The sequence below is a fragment of the Schistocerca gregaria genome, chromosome 3 (assembly GCF_023897955.1).
Source record: "Schistocerca gregaria isolate iqSchGreg1 chromosome 3, iqSchGreg1.2, whole genome shotgun sequence".
NCBI lineage: Eukaryota > Metazoa > Arthropoda > Insecta > Orthoptera > Acrididae > Schistocerca > Schistocerca gregaria.
Genome location: NC_064922.1, coordinates 203,883,499 through 203,897,455, shown reverse-complemented (window position 1 = coordinate 203,897,455; position 13,957 = coordinate 203,883,499). Strand labels below are relative to the sequence as shown.

The window sequence follows — 13,957 nt, the reverse complement described above, 5'->3', positions numbered from 1 at the left end:
AGTAAGCTAATTTACTGAGATTCTTATCACCAAAATTTGCAATAACCCTAATAGCATACGTAGCCGATCTCAGACGTTTCAGCAGACCATCAATGTGTTGCTTCCAGTTTAACCTCTCATCAATGGACACACCTAAAAATTTTGAAAATTCTACCTTAGCTACAGACTTCTGTTCAAAGTCTATATTTATTACTGGAGTTGTGCCATTTACTGTACGGAACTGTATATACTGTGTTTTATCAAAATTTAAAGAGAGTCTCTTTGCTGAGAACCACTTAATAATTTTGTGAAAAACATCATTTACCATTACATCACTTAGTTCTTGGTTTTTGGATGTTATTACTATACTTGTATCATCAGCAAAAAGAACTAACTTTGCATCTTCATCAATATGGAATGGTAAGTCATTAATGTATATCAAGAACAGTAAAGGACCTAAGACCGAACCTTGTGGGACCGCGTGCTTGATAGCCCCCCAGTTTGAGGAATCAGCTGTTGTATTAACAGTACATGAACCACTTATTTCAACTTTCTGCATTCTTCCAGTTAAGTATGAATTAAACCATTTGTGCACTGCCCCCCTCAAACCATAATGATTTAGCTTATCTAAAAGAATTCCATGATTTACACAGTCTAAGGCCTTTGAGAGTTCACAAAAAATACCAATGGGTGATGTCCGGCTATTCAGAGCATTTAATATTTGATCAGTGAAAACGTATATAACATTTTCTGTTGAAAAGCCTTTCTGAAAACCAAACTGATATTTTGTTAATACTTTATTTTTACATATATGGGGGGCTACTCTTGAATACATTACTTTCTCAAAAATTTTTGATAGGGCTGTCGGAAGAGAGATTGGGCGATAGTTGTTGACATCCGACGTATCCCCCTTTTTATGCAATGGTTTTACAATGGCATATTTCAGTCTATCGGGGAAAACACCCTGCTCCAAAGAGGTATTACATACGTGGCTGAGAATCCTACTTATTTGTGGGGAACAAGCTTTAAGTATCTTGCTGGAAATGCCATCAATTCCGTAATAGCTTTTACTTTTCAGTTAGTTTATTATTTTACTGATTTCAGGGGGAAAGTTTCTTGGAAATACAGTTGTTTCAAACTGCACAGGTATGGCCTCTTCTATTAGAAGCCTTGCCTCTTCTAGTGAAGATCTAGATCCTACTTTCTCCACAACATTTAAAAAATGATTATTAAAAATATTTCCAATTTCAGATTGTTTGTTAGTACACTTGTCATTCAGTTTTATGGCACTAAAGTCTTCCTGTGCTCTTGGTTGCCCTGTTTCCCTTTCAATAATATTCCAAATTGCTTTAATTTTATTATCAGAGTTACTGATCTCAGACATGATACACATGCTTCTGGACTTTTTAATAACTTTTCTTAGTACCGCACAATAGTTTTTATAATATTGAACAATTTCAGGGTCTGTACTCCCTCCTGCTGTTTGATACAGTTCTCTTTTATGGTTGCAAGATATTCTTATTCCTTTAGTTAGCCAAGGTTTTTTATATGTTTTCTTGGAATTATGTTTCACTGTTTTCTTGGGAAAACAATTTTCAAATACCCTTAAAAATGTATCGTGAAATAAGTTATATTTCAAGTTTGCATCAGGTTCCATATACACTTCATCCCAGTCTAGCTCCTTTCGTCTTTCCCTAAAGTTTGCAGTATTTATATTATTAATTGAACACACTGCTTTGAAATTCTGATTTGATATGCTGCATGGAGCTATGCCATGTACTGTAACTAGCTGTGCACCATGATCTGAAAGACCATTCTCAACAGGATAAGCATTTATGTCCTTAAGCTTATCTTGGTCTATAAAAAAGTTATCTATCAATGTCCTGCTGTTCTTTGTTATCCGAGTAGGAAAATCAATGACGGAGCTCAAATTGAAAGAACTGAGTAATACTACAAGGTCATTCTTCCTATCACACTCTTTCAGGGAATCAACATTGAAATCCCCACAAATGATAATTTGCTTCCCCCTGTCTGAAAGATAGCACAACAAAGCATCCAAGTTTTCTAGAAATAGCTGGAAATTCCCTGAGGGGGACCTATACACTGTTACAATTATGAAAGTGCCATCATTTAGTTTTAGTTCAGTGGCACATGCTTCCATATGTTGCTCTACACAAAATTTTTTAGTTTCTAAATGTTTTGCGCTGTGGAAGCTTTTGACATATATGGCAACTCCTCCTCTCATCATATTATCTCTACTTACATGTGCAGCTAATTTGTACCCATTGATGCTAACCTTTTGCATATCAGTGACAATGTGATGCTCAGACAGGCATAGTACATCTATTACATTCTCAGTTTCTATATATTCTAAACAAAGCAGAAGCTCATCAATTTTATTCTTCAATCCCCCAATATTTTGATGAAATATACTAACATTTTTCATTTTACTTTTGTGAGTATCTTGAACTTTTTTAACATCTTTAGTACTTGCCTGGCTGAGTTTCCGACTGGACACTGATCTTACACTAAAAAAGAGTTACCACCATGAGATGTAGTTCCTCCCCCCTTTAAATTTCCTGCTAACAGCACAGCCAGTTTACCCTTCCCCTTCTTGTTGAGGTGTAGGCCATGTCTAGTATAGTCCCACCTACAGAGTGAATCAACAGGAACCACACCAATGTGTGACCCCGCATCATATGTTTCATAAATTATGTTTCATGTTTATATTCAAGAATCACCATGTTCATCATACTTCACTGTGTGCTAGTGTGATTTTGAAACTGTTTTTGCAACATTTTGTCTATACAAGTGTTATTTCCAAATGAGTCACGCGAGATAGAAAGCAGACTTTTATGAAGCAAAATGTTTCTTGGAGTTTGTTATTTGTATAAATCAATTGGAAAAGCTGTAGTCTCTCCAGTTTTAGGTAGTAGTCGATGGTTGCCTGTGCTGTAGATGGGTGGCTCTACTGATGAGGTTCTAATGTCCCAAAAGGAAAGGTCAGTATTCTTGGAGGTGACAGTGATGGTCAGTTTCAGACATTAAGATTTTCCTGGAGGAAAACAAGCCCTCCCAAAAAATCTGCACAGATTAAAAAAAACACTTGTTTGGAGCACAGCTCACTATATTTGTACAATATATGTTGCAATTGATGACTGTAGGTGGAACAAGTACCTTCCATCTTCCTAGATTTCTGTAAGTCATTTGACACTGCACTGCATTTGTCAATTGCCGATCAAGGTATAATCATATGGAGTATCTTTGCAGGTATATGACCAGATAGACAAATATTTGACAAATAGAATCTAGTACATAATACTGGAAAATTCTTGGAAAACTGTAAAGAACTGCAGAAAGGCAAGGACAGACTTCCACTTGTGCAATGAGTGGCAACCCTTCTTCATTATGGATAAATGTATAACAGTGCTTATCACAAATAGAAAGAACCATATAGCATATAATTATAAGATTAGTGGTGAACATCTTGAGTCCATCATGTAGTATGAGTATTTAGGGGTAATACTAAGACGTGATTTGAAGTGGGACAATCATACAAAATCCGTACAGTATTAGGGGAGGTGACTAGAAGATATAGATTTGTTAGAAGGGTTCTCATAAAGTGTGGGGCCTCTGTAAAGGAAATTACATACAAGATGCTAAAGAAACTAAAAAAAGCGAAACATTGCCCGAACAAGCCATGAAGACCCAATGGTACTGGCTGGCCTCTGTGTCATCTTCAACCCACAGGCATCACTGGATGTGGATGGACATGTGGGCAGCATAGCGCTCTCCCAGCTGTAAGTCAGTTTTTGAGACTGGAGCCATTACTTCTCAGTCAAGTAGCTCCTCAGTTTGCCTCACAAGTGTTGAGTGCAACCTATTTGCCAAGAGCATTCGCAAGACCGGATGGTCACCATCCAAGTGCTAGCCCAACCCAACACACTTCACTTTGGTGTTACCACTGCAGCAAGGCCGTCGGCTATACAAGACGCTAGTTTAAGTAATTATAGAATATTGATCTACTCTTTGGATCCTTATCAAGTAAGCATGACAACTGCCATCAAACAAATCAGAGATTTGTTACTAGGATTGTAAGTGATTGGTGTTGTCCACAGAAAAGTATAACATACACACTCAAATAATGTAAATAGGAATTCTTGGAGGAAAAATGATGTAGTTCTTACAAACCACTGATGGGCAAATTCAGCATACTACTATTTGAAGAGGACTGTGTGACTTTTATGCTGTCACTAATATGTATCCTGCGTATGGATCATGGGAAAAAGATGAGAGACATTATACTGTGGTTTTTCCCTCACTGCATCCACTTATGGGATAGGAAAGAAAACTGATAATATTGGTATAATGTAACCTCCTTCGCACACTGCACAGCGGCTTACAGATTATTTATGTAGATGCAGATTTATGTACATGTGCTATATTTTGAATGGGTCCAAAGATAAAGGCATGTAATTTTTTACTATTCTCATGAAATAGTTTTCTTTTGTTAATTATGTTTAAGTACCAGTTATTGCCACTTGTGAGGGCTGTTAAAAAAGTAACTGACTTTTATTTATAAAATCAATCTTAATTCAGATGAAATTGTTTGACTCTGGTCACCTTCAAAGTAGACCTGTTCAGCTTCTGTGAATCTCTTCCGACACTGCTCCCGCTGCTGGAAGCATCATTGGGAAGCCTTTTTTGTTTGGTGCACAGCTGCTCTGTTGAATTCTGCAATATGTCTTACCTGTCCTCAAATCTGATCCCAAGCCACAAGTCACGTTTTGCTAAGTCAGCCATATTGTGTTTGACCAAAAAATTCTGAATTAATTGAGAAGGACGAACAACTGTGTTATTGTGCTGAAGAAGCCAACTGCTCCCTACCCACAAGCCCGGCAGTTTGCATCTCACTGCTTCATGGAAGTGACACAGAACCTCCTGGTAGAACTCCTTATTAACATTAGTACCTTTTGGGGCATCCTTGTGATGGATGACACCAATGGAGACAAAATAGATGTTCAGCATGACTTTCACCTGCCACATTGTTTTGTGTCTTGGTGATGATGAATGCTTCCATTGCGATGACTGGATTTTGTTTCTGGGTCATACCCATAAATCAATGACTCATCACCAGTGATCACTGTTCACAATATCCAGCATGTCCAATGGAATGTCTGAACAAATTTGCTTCTGCTCAATTGTTAGCAGCTTGGGCATAAATTTTGCTGAGGTCCTCATGAGATCCATTGTTCCATTAAAATTGAATGTCCGGATCCAGTTCTAAGTTTAATATTGTCTGCTCCTGCATCACCAGGGTCCTTATGTGATCTACAACAACCTCATTTACAGACGTTGATTGCCTACCTGAATGTGCTTCACTCTTCACTGTTGAGCGACCATCTTTGAAGCAGTTGTTCCGCTCCTTTATCTGTGTGGTATCCATTGCTTCATCCCCAAATACTTGTTCAGTCTTGGAGATTGTTCTGACTTGAGAATCGCTAAGCTTAAAACAAAATTTGATGCAATAACGTTATTCCACTTTTTCTGTCATTTTGCCCACAACACAAAATCTGAAGACTACCAGTTATACCTGTTCATTTGTCAGTGACTGGTTTTTTCCACATTAGTGAAATGAATCAGGCATGCCCATTACATGAGCCTACAAACGTAGAGAGTGCGCATGCTCTGATACCATTCTTGGTTCCAACAATAAAAATTAAGGTTGGATATTTTTTAAACAGTCCTTGTATTTGTCAGGTTGAAACAGATAATAATACATAAATTTACAACAATTAATCATAAAATTTTATACAGCTTAAATAAACTCTCAGTTTGTCCATAATCAAATCTGTTGCACTTTTGTTCTCTCAGGTAAACTTAATCTTCTTGTTTATGTTCCTTTATGAGGCTAGCTGTGAGCACGAGAGAACCCATTAGTCAATTTTACATATGCACTTTGGTTTCATAAGCATCAGTCTTTATCCAGTCCCATGAAAAAAGACTAATGGTTTTATTTGTTATATTCAAATAGATATGTATCCTTATAATGGAATAGCTAGGAGTGTGATGTCACCGACAGACACCACACTTGCTAGGTGGTAGCCTTTAAATCGGCCACGGTCCGTTAGTGTACATCGGACCAGCGTGTCAGTGATTGCAGACCGAGTGCCAGCACACGGCAGGTCTAGAGAGACTCCTTAGCACTCGCCCCAGTTGTACAGCCGACTTTGCTAGTGATGGTTCACTGGCTACATACGTTCTCATTTGCAGAGACGACAGTGTAACATAGCCTTCAGCTACGTCATTTGCTACGACCTAGCAAGGCGCCATATTCAGTTACTATAATCTGAACAGATACTATTGTGACTCATGTACCATCAAGAGCAACGTTCATCATTAATGGATTAAAGTTAAGTTTCAAACTAGCTACGTTCACTTTCTGAATTCTAATTCCTTGTCATGTTCCAGACCTCATGTCAGTATAGTCCTTCCCTCCTCACGCCAGCCTGCGTGAGCTAAAACGCGTGCATTTCGGCCTCCTCTAGAAACACGGTGTTGGCTCTTCTGCCAACTACAACAAGGAGTGGCATACCAACTAGGAGAATATGCCACCTAAGTAATCTGGAAGGGTTCCACCACTCTGGAAGTACTTTCATATCTCTTAGTGAATGGAGCCTCCTCTAATTATTCAGATGCCATATTTTCAAGAACTGCAAGTTGTTGGGTTCTGTCAGCCATTCCTAAAAAATTAGAGGGCTATGAATATATCACAAATCATGTTGCATTACACATAACAGGGAAACTAGCATTGAAATGTATTTTAACTCTATCATATGGGATGTCACATAACTGTCAGTGGTTAATATGAGTAGAGTTAATTTATTCCTGAGTAAATATGGCTTTATCAGTAAATAGCAGAAGCACATAATGATAGGAAGTTAATGACAGACAAAACTGAAGTTGCATTACCTGACTCCAATGAGAACATACTGTAAGGGAAACGGGTACAAATCTTAGGAATGCAATATTTGCCATATATCTGTTTATGAAGCATCAGAACATACTAGCTGTAGAACTACACTGAACATAGTTAATAATGTGTTAATGTTCCTTCATTTGTTGTTTAATTCCTTCTTCAAATAAAAATTATGCTTTGGAATCTTACCACTTCATGCAGTGTATTGACATCTATGAAAAACCATGATGAAATTTGACATATTGGAAAGTGGACAGCTTTCCTGTGCTGGATATTCAATGGTAATGACACCATGACCAATTTTTAGCAACCACCTGTAAAATGAAACATTTTTCTGGCATTATACTCTGACACAGTTTACTCACACTCATTTGCTTGCAGTAAATAACATTTGACAAGAAGTCTAATATTGCAGTTTTATGGTTACAAAGATATTCAGACCACAGATGTTCAAAACAAAGATGATAGATAACAAGATACTAACCACATGTCACTGGGTGAGAGAGGTGATGCTGAACTCACATTTAGATGAAATGTGTGTTGTACACAATAACATGGATATTTTAATTCCTCTGTTTCCTGAAAGCTGATGGGCACATACACCGTATTTGCAGACAGAGTCCTTACTGAGGAGCCACTGCCAATACCTCATCAGTATATTTCCAAATGATTCTAAGTAAAATTTTTTGCTTTTGTTCTAAAATCAAATGTATTGTTTTTTTCTTTCTTGGAGAAATTATGCCACATTGTCTGCCTGTCTGATCTAACTAGATTTGGCTCTGGGTTGAAGGGTAGGAGGGAGTAAAGATACACATTTGTAGTTTTACTAAATATTTAAAAAAAAGACTTGCAGCATGATTATATCAGTCATGCATGCTGCACCTAGTTTGACATCTTGGTAATATTGTTTAAAAGTTTAATTGTCATCCAGTTATTATTAGACAATTAATAAAAATTTTCCTAAAAAATAATTCTGTGTCCTCTTACCCCAAGCTGTTGAGTAAGAGTACGTGAGGTTTGCAAATACATATGGATGCCCCAGAAGTCTTTCCCTGATTACAAGCTCGCATAAGTCAGAAAATGTGACAAAAATTATCTTGAAGTGCAGTTAACATATTCAAGTTTTTGCACCCAGACACATAATTATAGCAACACGTATTCAATTATAACATATGCATATACAAATATTAGACTAATGTTTCTATGTGACTAAGTTATATTGGAATATGTGTTATTACAATTATGTTGAGTTTATGCAGCTACCTATAATGCACTGATGACAGCTGCATTATCAACTGAAATCTAGATCTGCATTAAAAAAAAAAGACAGATTATATTATAACTGATGGAGACCTTATTTCAATCCTGGATTACATCATGATTGTGGGGCACAATTATTCCCATGGAATTGAACATGATGATATACGAGTCTCGGTCCAGCACACAGTTTTAATCTGCCAGGAAGTTTCATATCAGTGCACACTCCACTGTAGAGTGAAAATTTCATTCTGTGATGATATACTTTTAGCTGTTGCTTTTTCAACAGTACAATAACAAGATTCTCTTGACTGGCATTCTTTATGAAGAGATATGCTTCACTCTTTTTGGGTACCAAGAATATTTGTTATGGCATGGTATTAAACTGTGTATATCACTATGACAACAAGACAAAGGAGCAAAGCAAGCAGTGGAAACATGTGGTTTCACCACCTCCAAAAAGGCAAAGATCCCACCGACTATAACCAAAGTGATGCTGACTGCTTTTGGGACTGCCTTGCTAACAAATGCTTCAAATGGCCTGAGCACTATGGGACTTAACATCTGAGGTCATCAGTCCCCTAGAACTTAGAACTACTTATACCTAACTAACCTAAGGACATCACACACACCCATGCCCGAGGCAGGATTCGAATCTGTGACCATAGCAGTCGCACGGTTCTGAACTGAAGTGCCTAGAACTGCTTGGCCACAATGGCCAGCTGGTGCTAACACTTACACTTTTAAGTGGTAAATTATGCCAGGAGCATACTATTTAATTGGGCTATGAGACTCTGTCAAGATGAAACATGTTGGGAAGCTCACCAAGGGGATTTTTGCTCCACAACAATGCTCCACCTCCCTTCTGCAGAGGATTCCGCCAAACATGCTGCTCCTTTGAGCTATCAAATTTTACCTCACCTCCATATTATTCTATCATGGCATTCACTTACTTCTTGTTTATGTGGCAGTCATTTCCAGAATGAAGACAAGTGGTTCTCAAGGTATAGCATCTCCTGAACAGCTAAAATGTAGATTTATACAACCAAAGTATCTGTCAATTCATCCATTATTTGGAAAATGTATTGCATTGAAGGGTGAATACATAGAGTAGGTCTGACACCATCACCAAGTCTCACGGTCACAGCTTGATTTTCTTGTGGTGATAACTAAAACTTTTTGGCTACTGTTGTACAAGCATTTTCACCTCAAATCTGAGCAAGAGTAGCCTTGCTCGAATGTTCACAATACATACATATCTGTAATACAAAAGCAGTGCCTCATCACGTAAAGTACAGCTTACCGGTTAAGGAATTATCAGTAAAATGTATTTTCTGTGTATATGTCAAAAATTTCAATGTGCATTCATGGTGCATAGAATTTTAAGTATGAGGATTGACTGAAAAATAATGCCTCCACCTTTGTAACTCTTCAACAGTTGGCAGCATTGGTGTGCAGCAGGTACTGGCTTGTTCCGTAGCCTCTTCTCTACAGCTCCAGCTGGCGGGAAGCCTTAGCATTGAACAGTTGTGTTGTTACTAAGTAAAGTATGGAACCCTGCGCAGATGGTCGATCAGTGCAATTTAAGCAACGTGCAGTCATTGAATTATTGACAGGAGAAGGTGCCACCGTAACAGAGAATCATCAGAGAATGAAAGTAGTTTATGGTGATTGTGTTGATGTGAGTACTGTGCGTCATTGTGTGAGAAAGTTTCAAGATGACGAGGTGGGAACATCTGACCTGCATGACAAACAAAGAGTTGGACGTCCTGTGCCAGCAATCACTGAGGTTCACAAGCAAAATATTGACAGATTGATTCAGGACGATTGTCGTATCACTCAGAGAGAAACTGCAAGCACAATTGGCATTTCACAAGAACGTGTGGGTCACATTATCGCTTTGCTTGGCTATCGGAAGTATGTGCATGATGGGTGCCCTAGATGCTGACTCCTGAAATGAAAGTGCACAGACTTGAAATTTGCCGGTAACTCTTCTCACGTTATGAGAATGAAGACGCACAGTACTCACATCAACACAATCACCACAAACTGCTTTCATTCTCTGATTCAACTCCTTTGGGGTGACACCTTCTGCAGTCAGGAATTCTATGACTGCACATTGCTTAAATCACATTGACCGACTGTCTGCACAGGGTTCCATATTTTACACTATAGCAACACAACCGTTCAATGCTAAGGCTTCCTGCCAACTGGAGCTGTAGAGAAGAGGCTATGAAACAAGCCAATTCCTGTCACATACCAATGCTGCCAACTGTTGAAGAGGTACGAAAGTGGAGGCATTACTTTTCAGTCAACTCTTGTAGAAGAAATAAAAAGCCTCAAATATGGCAGTGCGCAGTGTTCAAACATATTTTTTAAAAAGACAAAATGTATATTCTACTGTGATGTTTAAATAGTAAATGAAAGGATGGAATTTGCAAGTACCATAAACTTTTTATTAAGATTAATGGTAGTTGACATTAATGAGGGAATAACAACTGGTCAGAGATCTTGGAACCCGAGATATGACAGGAGAGGTAAGAGGGCATCTCAGGTCATTACCATGCGAAATCCCTCTATAACTGCCACAAAGATGGGAACATGGAAGTAGGGAAACTGGATGAAGTGAAAGACGAGATGAGGAAGAATGAGATAACTATATTAGGTCTACATGAGACAAGATGCAAAGGAAATAAAGATTTCTATGGTGATGTGTTTAGATTAATTTATAATGGTGGCTAGAAAAAAAAACAGAAAGCATAGAGTGGTGGTTATAATAAGAGGAAAATGTTTGAACAATGTTTGCAGTATGTACCATGTCAGCACCCGGTTAATGATGGTTAAAAGATTCAGTACACCTATGGACTAGGTGGTAAGTCACACATATTTCCCAATGTAGGCTCATGACTTGGAAGAAGTAAAGCCTGCATATGAAGATACTGAAAACCTATTGAAACTGATTAAAAAATATAATGTTGTTGTAATGGGCAACTTTAATGTAGCTACGGAATCCCGTATACTCCGTAAGACAGTAGGAACCTTGCACTTGGGGAAAATAAATTAAAACAGTGAAAATTTGGTAAATATTTGGAGTCATAATGACGCTACTGAAACATCATTTGAAGTTCCTCTTAGAAGAAGGTACATGTGGTGGTGCAGATAAAAAGTGATTACAGTTAGACTACACACTAATGAAGCAAAGACACAAGAATCAGATAAAATGATGCCACAGCTGTCCAGGTCCAGATGTAGGTACTGACCATACACTTACACTTCTGTTGGCCATGTGCATCACAAGATTTTAAAAAATCAAGAGCTCTATCAGAAATAAATGAAGTCTAGAAGGACTGAGGAAGAAGCAACAAAAATGGCTTTGAAGAAAGAACCAATAAAATAGCTAATGGAAGTTATGAGCCAATGTAGTGGAATGATATAAAGAGGGGGATTACTGAAGCAAAGCAACAAATGGGGTTTTATGAAAAAAGGAAGCTGGAGCCCAGAAAATCTTGAATGAGAGAAGAAATACTAAATATAATTCAGGTTAGGAATAAGTTCAGGAACAAAAGTAATGTAGACAACTATAAGAAATAAAAAAATCACATCACAACTAAATGTAGAGAAGAAAAAGAAGAATGGACCAAAAAGCATTGGTGAAAAGATGGAAGATCAGAAAAATGGGAAACAGAATCAAGGTTATAAGAAAATTTGAGCCCTTCAGTGCAAACCTAGAACAATCTGTAGCAGTAAAAAATAAAGAGAGAATATTACTGATAGATAATGATGAGGTATGTACTCATTGGAAAGAATATGTAGAAGAACTGTATGATGATACTGACTTCAAGAGTGAAATAGAGCACTTGCCCGCGAAAGGCAAAGGTCCTGAGTTCGAGTCTCGGTCGGGCACACAGTTTTAATCTGCCAGGAAGTTTCATATCAGCGCACACTCCGCTGCAGAGTGAAAATCTCATTCTGGAAAAATCCCCCAGGCTGTGGCTAAGCCATGTCTCCGCAATATCCTTTCTTTCAGGAGTGCTAGTTCTGCAAGGTTCCTTGAAGAGCTTCTGTAAAGTTTGGAAGGTAGGAGGCGAGGTACTGGCAGAAGTAAAGCTGTGAGTACCGGGCGTGAGTCGTGCTTCGGTAGCTCAGATGGCAGAGCACTTGCCCGCGAAAGGCAAAGGTCCCGAGTTCGAGTCTCAGTCGGGCACACAGTTTTAATCTGCCAGGAAGTTTCAAGAGTGAAATAGTCTAACTGAAAAAAATGCAAGGTTCCCCAATCATGGACATGAATTTGAAGAGGCTCCTCAGAGTCTTAGAGAAGGAAAAGCAACTAGTGTTGTTGGTATACATACAGAATCACTGAAAAATTTAGGTAACAACATGAAAGGCTAATTATTGAGAGTAATAAATAACTGCTATGAAAGAGGAATCATGCCAGAAGACTTCACATTGTGCAGAACCAGTACCATACCTGAAACTGGAAAGGTTGTTGACTGCACCAATTATAGAACACTATGCATGTTATCACATGACTTCAAAATACCAATGAAGATAGTTAAGAGCAGTATAAAAGAAAAGGTAGATAAGTATATTGGGAAACATCAATTTTGGTTTAGATAAGGCAGAGGAACAAGAGAAGCTATTTTGGCCTTGTGTGTGCTGTTACAGAGCTGGATGGACATGCCTTCATTGACTTAGAAAAAGCTTTTGACAATGTGAACTGGTAAATACTCTTTAAAACTATGAAGTAAATATGATAGGACTGGATGAATACAATAATGATTAATCAACTGTATCAGAGCCAACGCACAAAGGTAATCATCAATAATGTAAAGGAAAAGGTCAGGATTAGAAAAGGAGTTAAAAAAGGAAGGCAAAGGGACTAAAGATATACTGTATCATATTTGCTGGTGACATCGTAATAGTTGAGATTTCTATAAAGAAATGAATACAGTGCTACAAGTTGTATCATACACTCTTAAACTATGGAAATTAAAAAGAGAATAAACTGAAAATGAAAGTAATCATAATATGAAAAGTTATGGAAGAGTGATGCCAGAATTGATCAGGTAGAGTAATTTTGTTGCCTCGGTAGTCTAATCACAGAGGGCAATAGACTCTTAACTGAAGAGAAGGGAAGGATTGATTGCACTGACAAAACACCCATTTATTCAAAGAAAAACATTGTAACCAGAAAACATATGAATATAAATTTCACAATCCTTTGCAAAATTATTTGTATCGATTTTATTGTTCTGTGGAAGTGAAAATAGGACTGCTGAAAATAGCTGCTGAAAATAGGACTCTGGGTAAATTGGAAAGGATCTGCCTTGAAGCTGCTGAATTGTGGTTATGGTAGAAACTCACAAGAACAAGCTGGGCAGAAAGAAAAACCAACCTACAAGTCTTAAGGCAAGTCAAGTAAGAGACAAGATTTTTGTAGGCAATTGAAGAAAAGATAAAAATAAAATTTACTGGACATATCTTCCGATGCACCACTACCGTCATTAATATTGTTGATGGGAAAGTGCTGGGAAAGAAAGAAAGAGGATGGCCCAAGAAGAAGTATTTGGAATACATCAACAAGAGGATAGTATGTGACAGTTAACAGAACTGAAATGAATGGCTACAGCTGCAGCATTATCCTTTAGAATATGATGATTTGTATATTAGTTGAATTTTGAAGTAATTTCTTCATGATGAAGAGCTATAAAAATAACAGTTTGAACCTTTAAAAAATAGTGC

The 13,957-nt window shown here is 37.8% G+C and overlaps 2 protein-coding genes across 11 annotated transcripts in view; one reads left to right on the top strand and one right to left on the bottom strand.

Moving 5' to 3' along the window:
* LOC126356145 (retinol dehydrogenase 14-like) overlaps positions 1-13,957 on the top strand; it is a 262,668-nt gene that overhangs the window by 54,768 nt on the left and 193,943 nt on the right. The window lies entirely within an intron of this gene.
* Positions 7,201-13,957, bottom strand: part of LOC126356142 (bromodomain-containing protein 8) — a 482,606-nt gene continuing 475,849 nt past the window's right edge. For all 9 annotated transcript variants that reach the window (XM_050006870.1, XM_050006864.1, XM_050006865.1 and 6 more), the window contains one exon: positions 7,201-7,272. In XM_050006870.1, the coding sequence (XP_049862827.1) occupies positions 7,234-7,272 (39 nt within the window). In that variant the 3' untranslated portion in view covers positions 7,201-7,233. The remainder of the gene's footprint in view (positions 7,273-13,957) is intronic.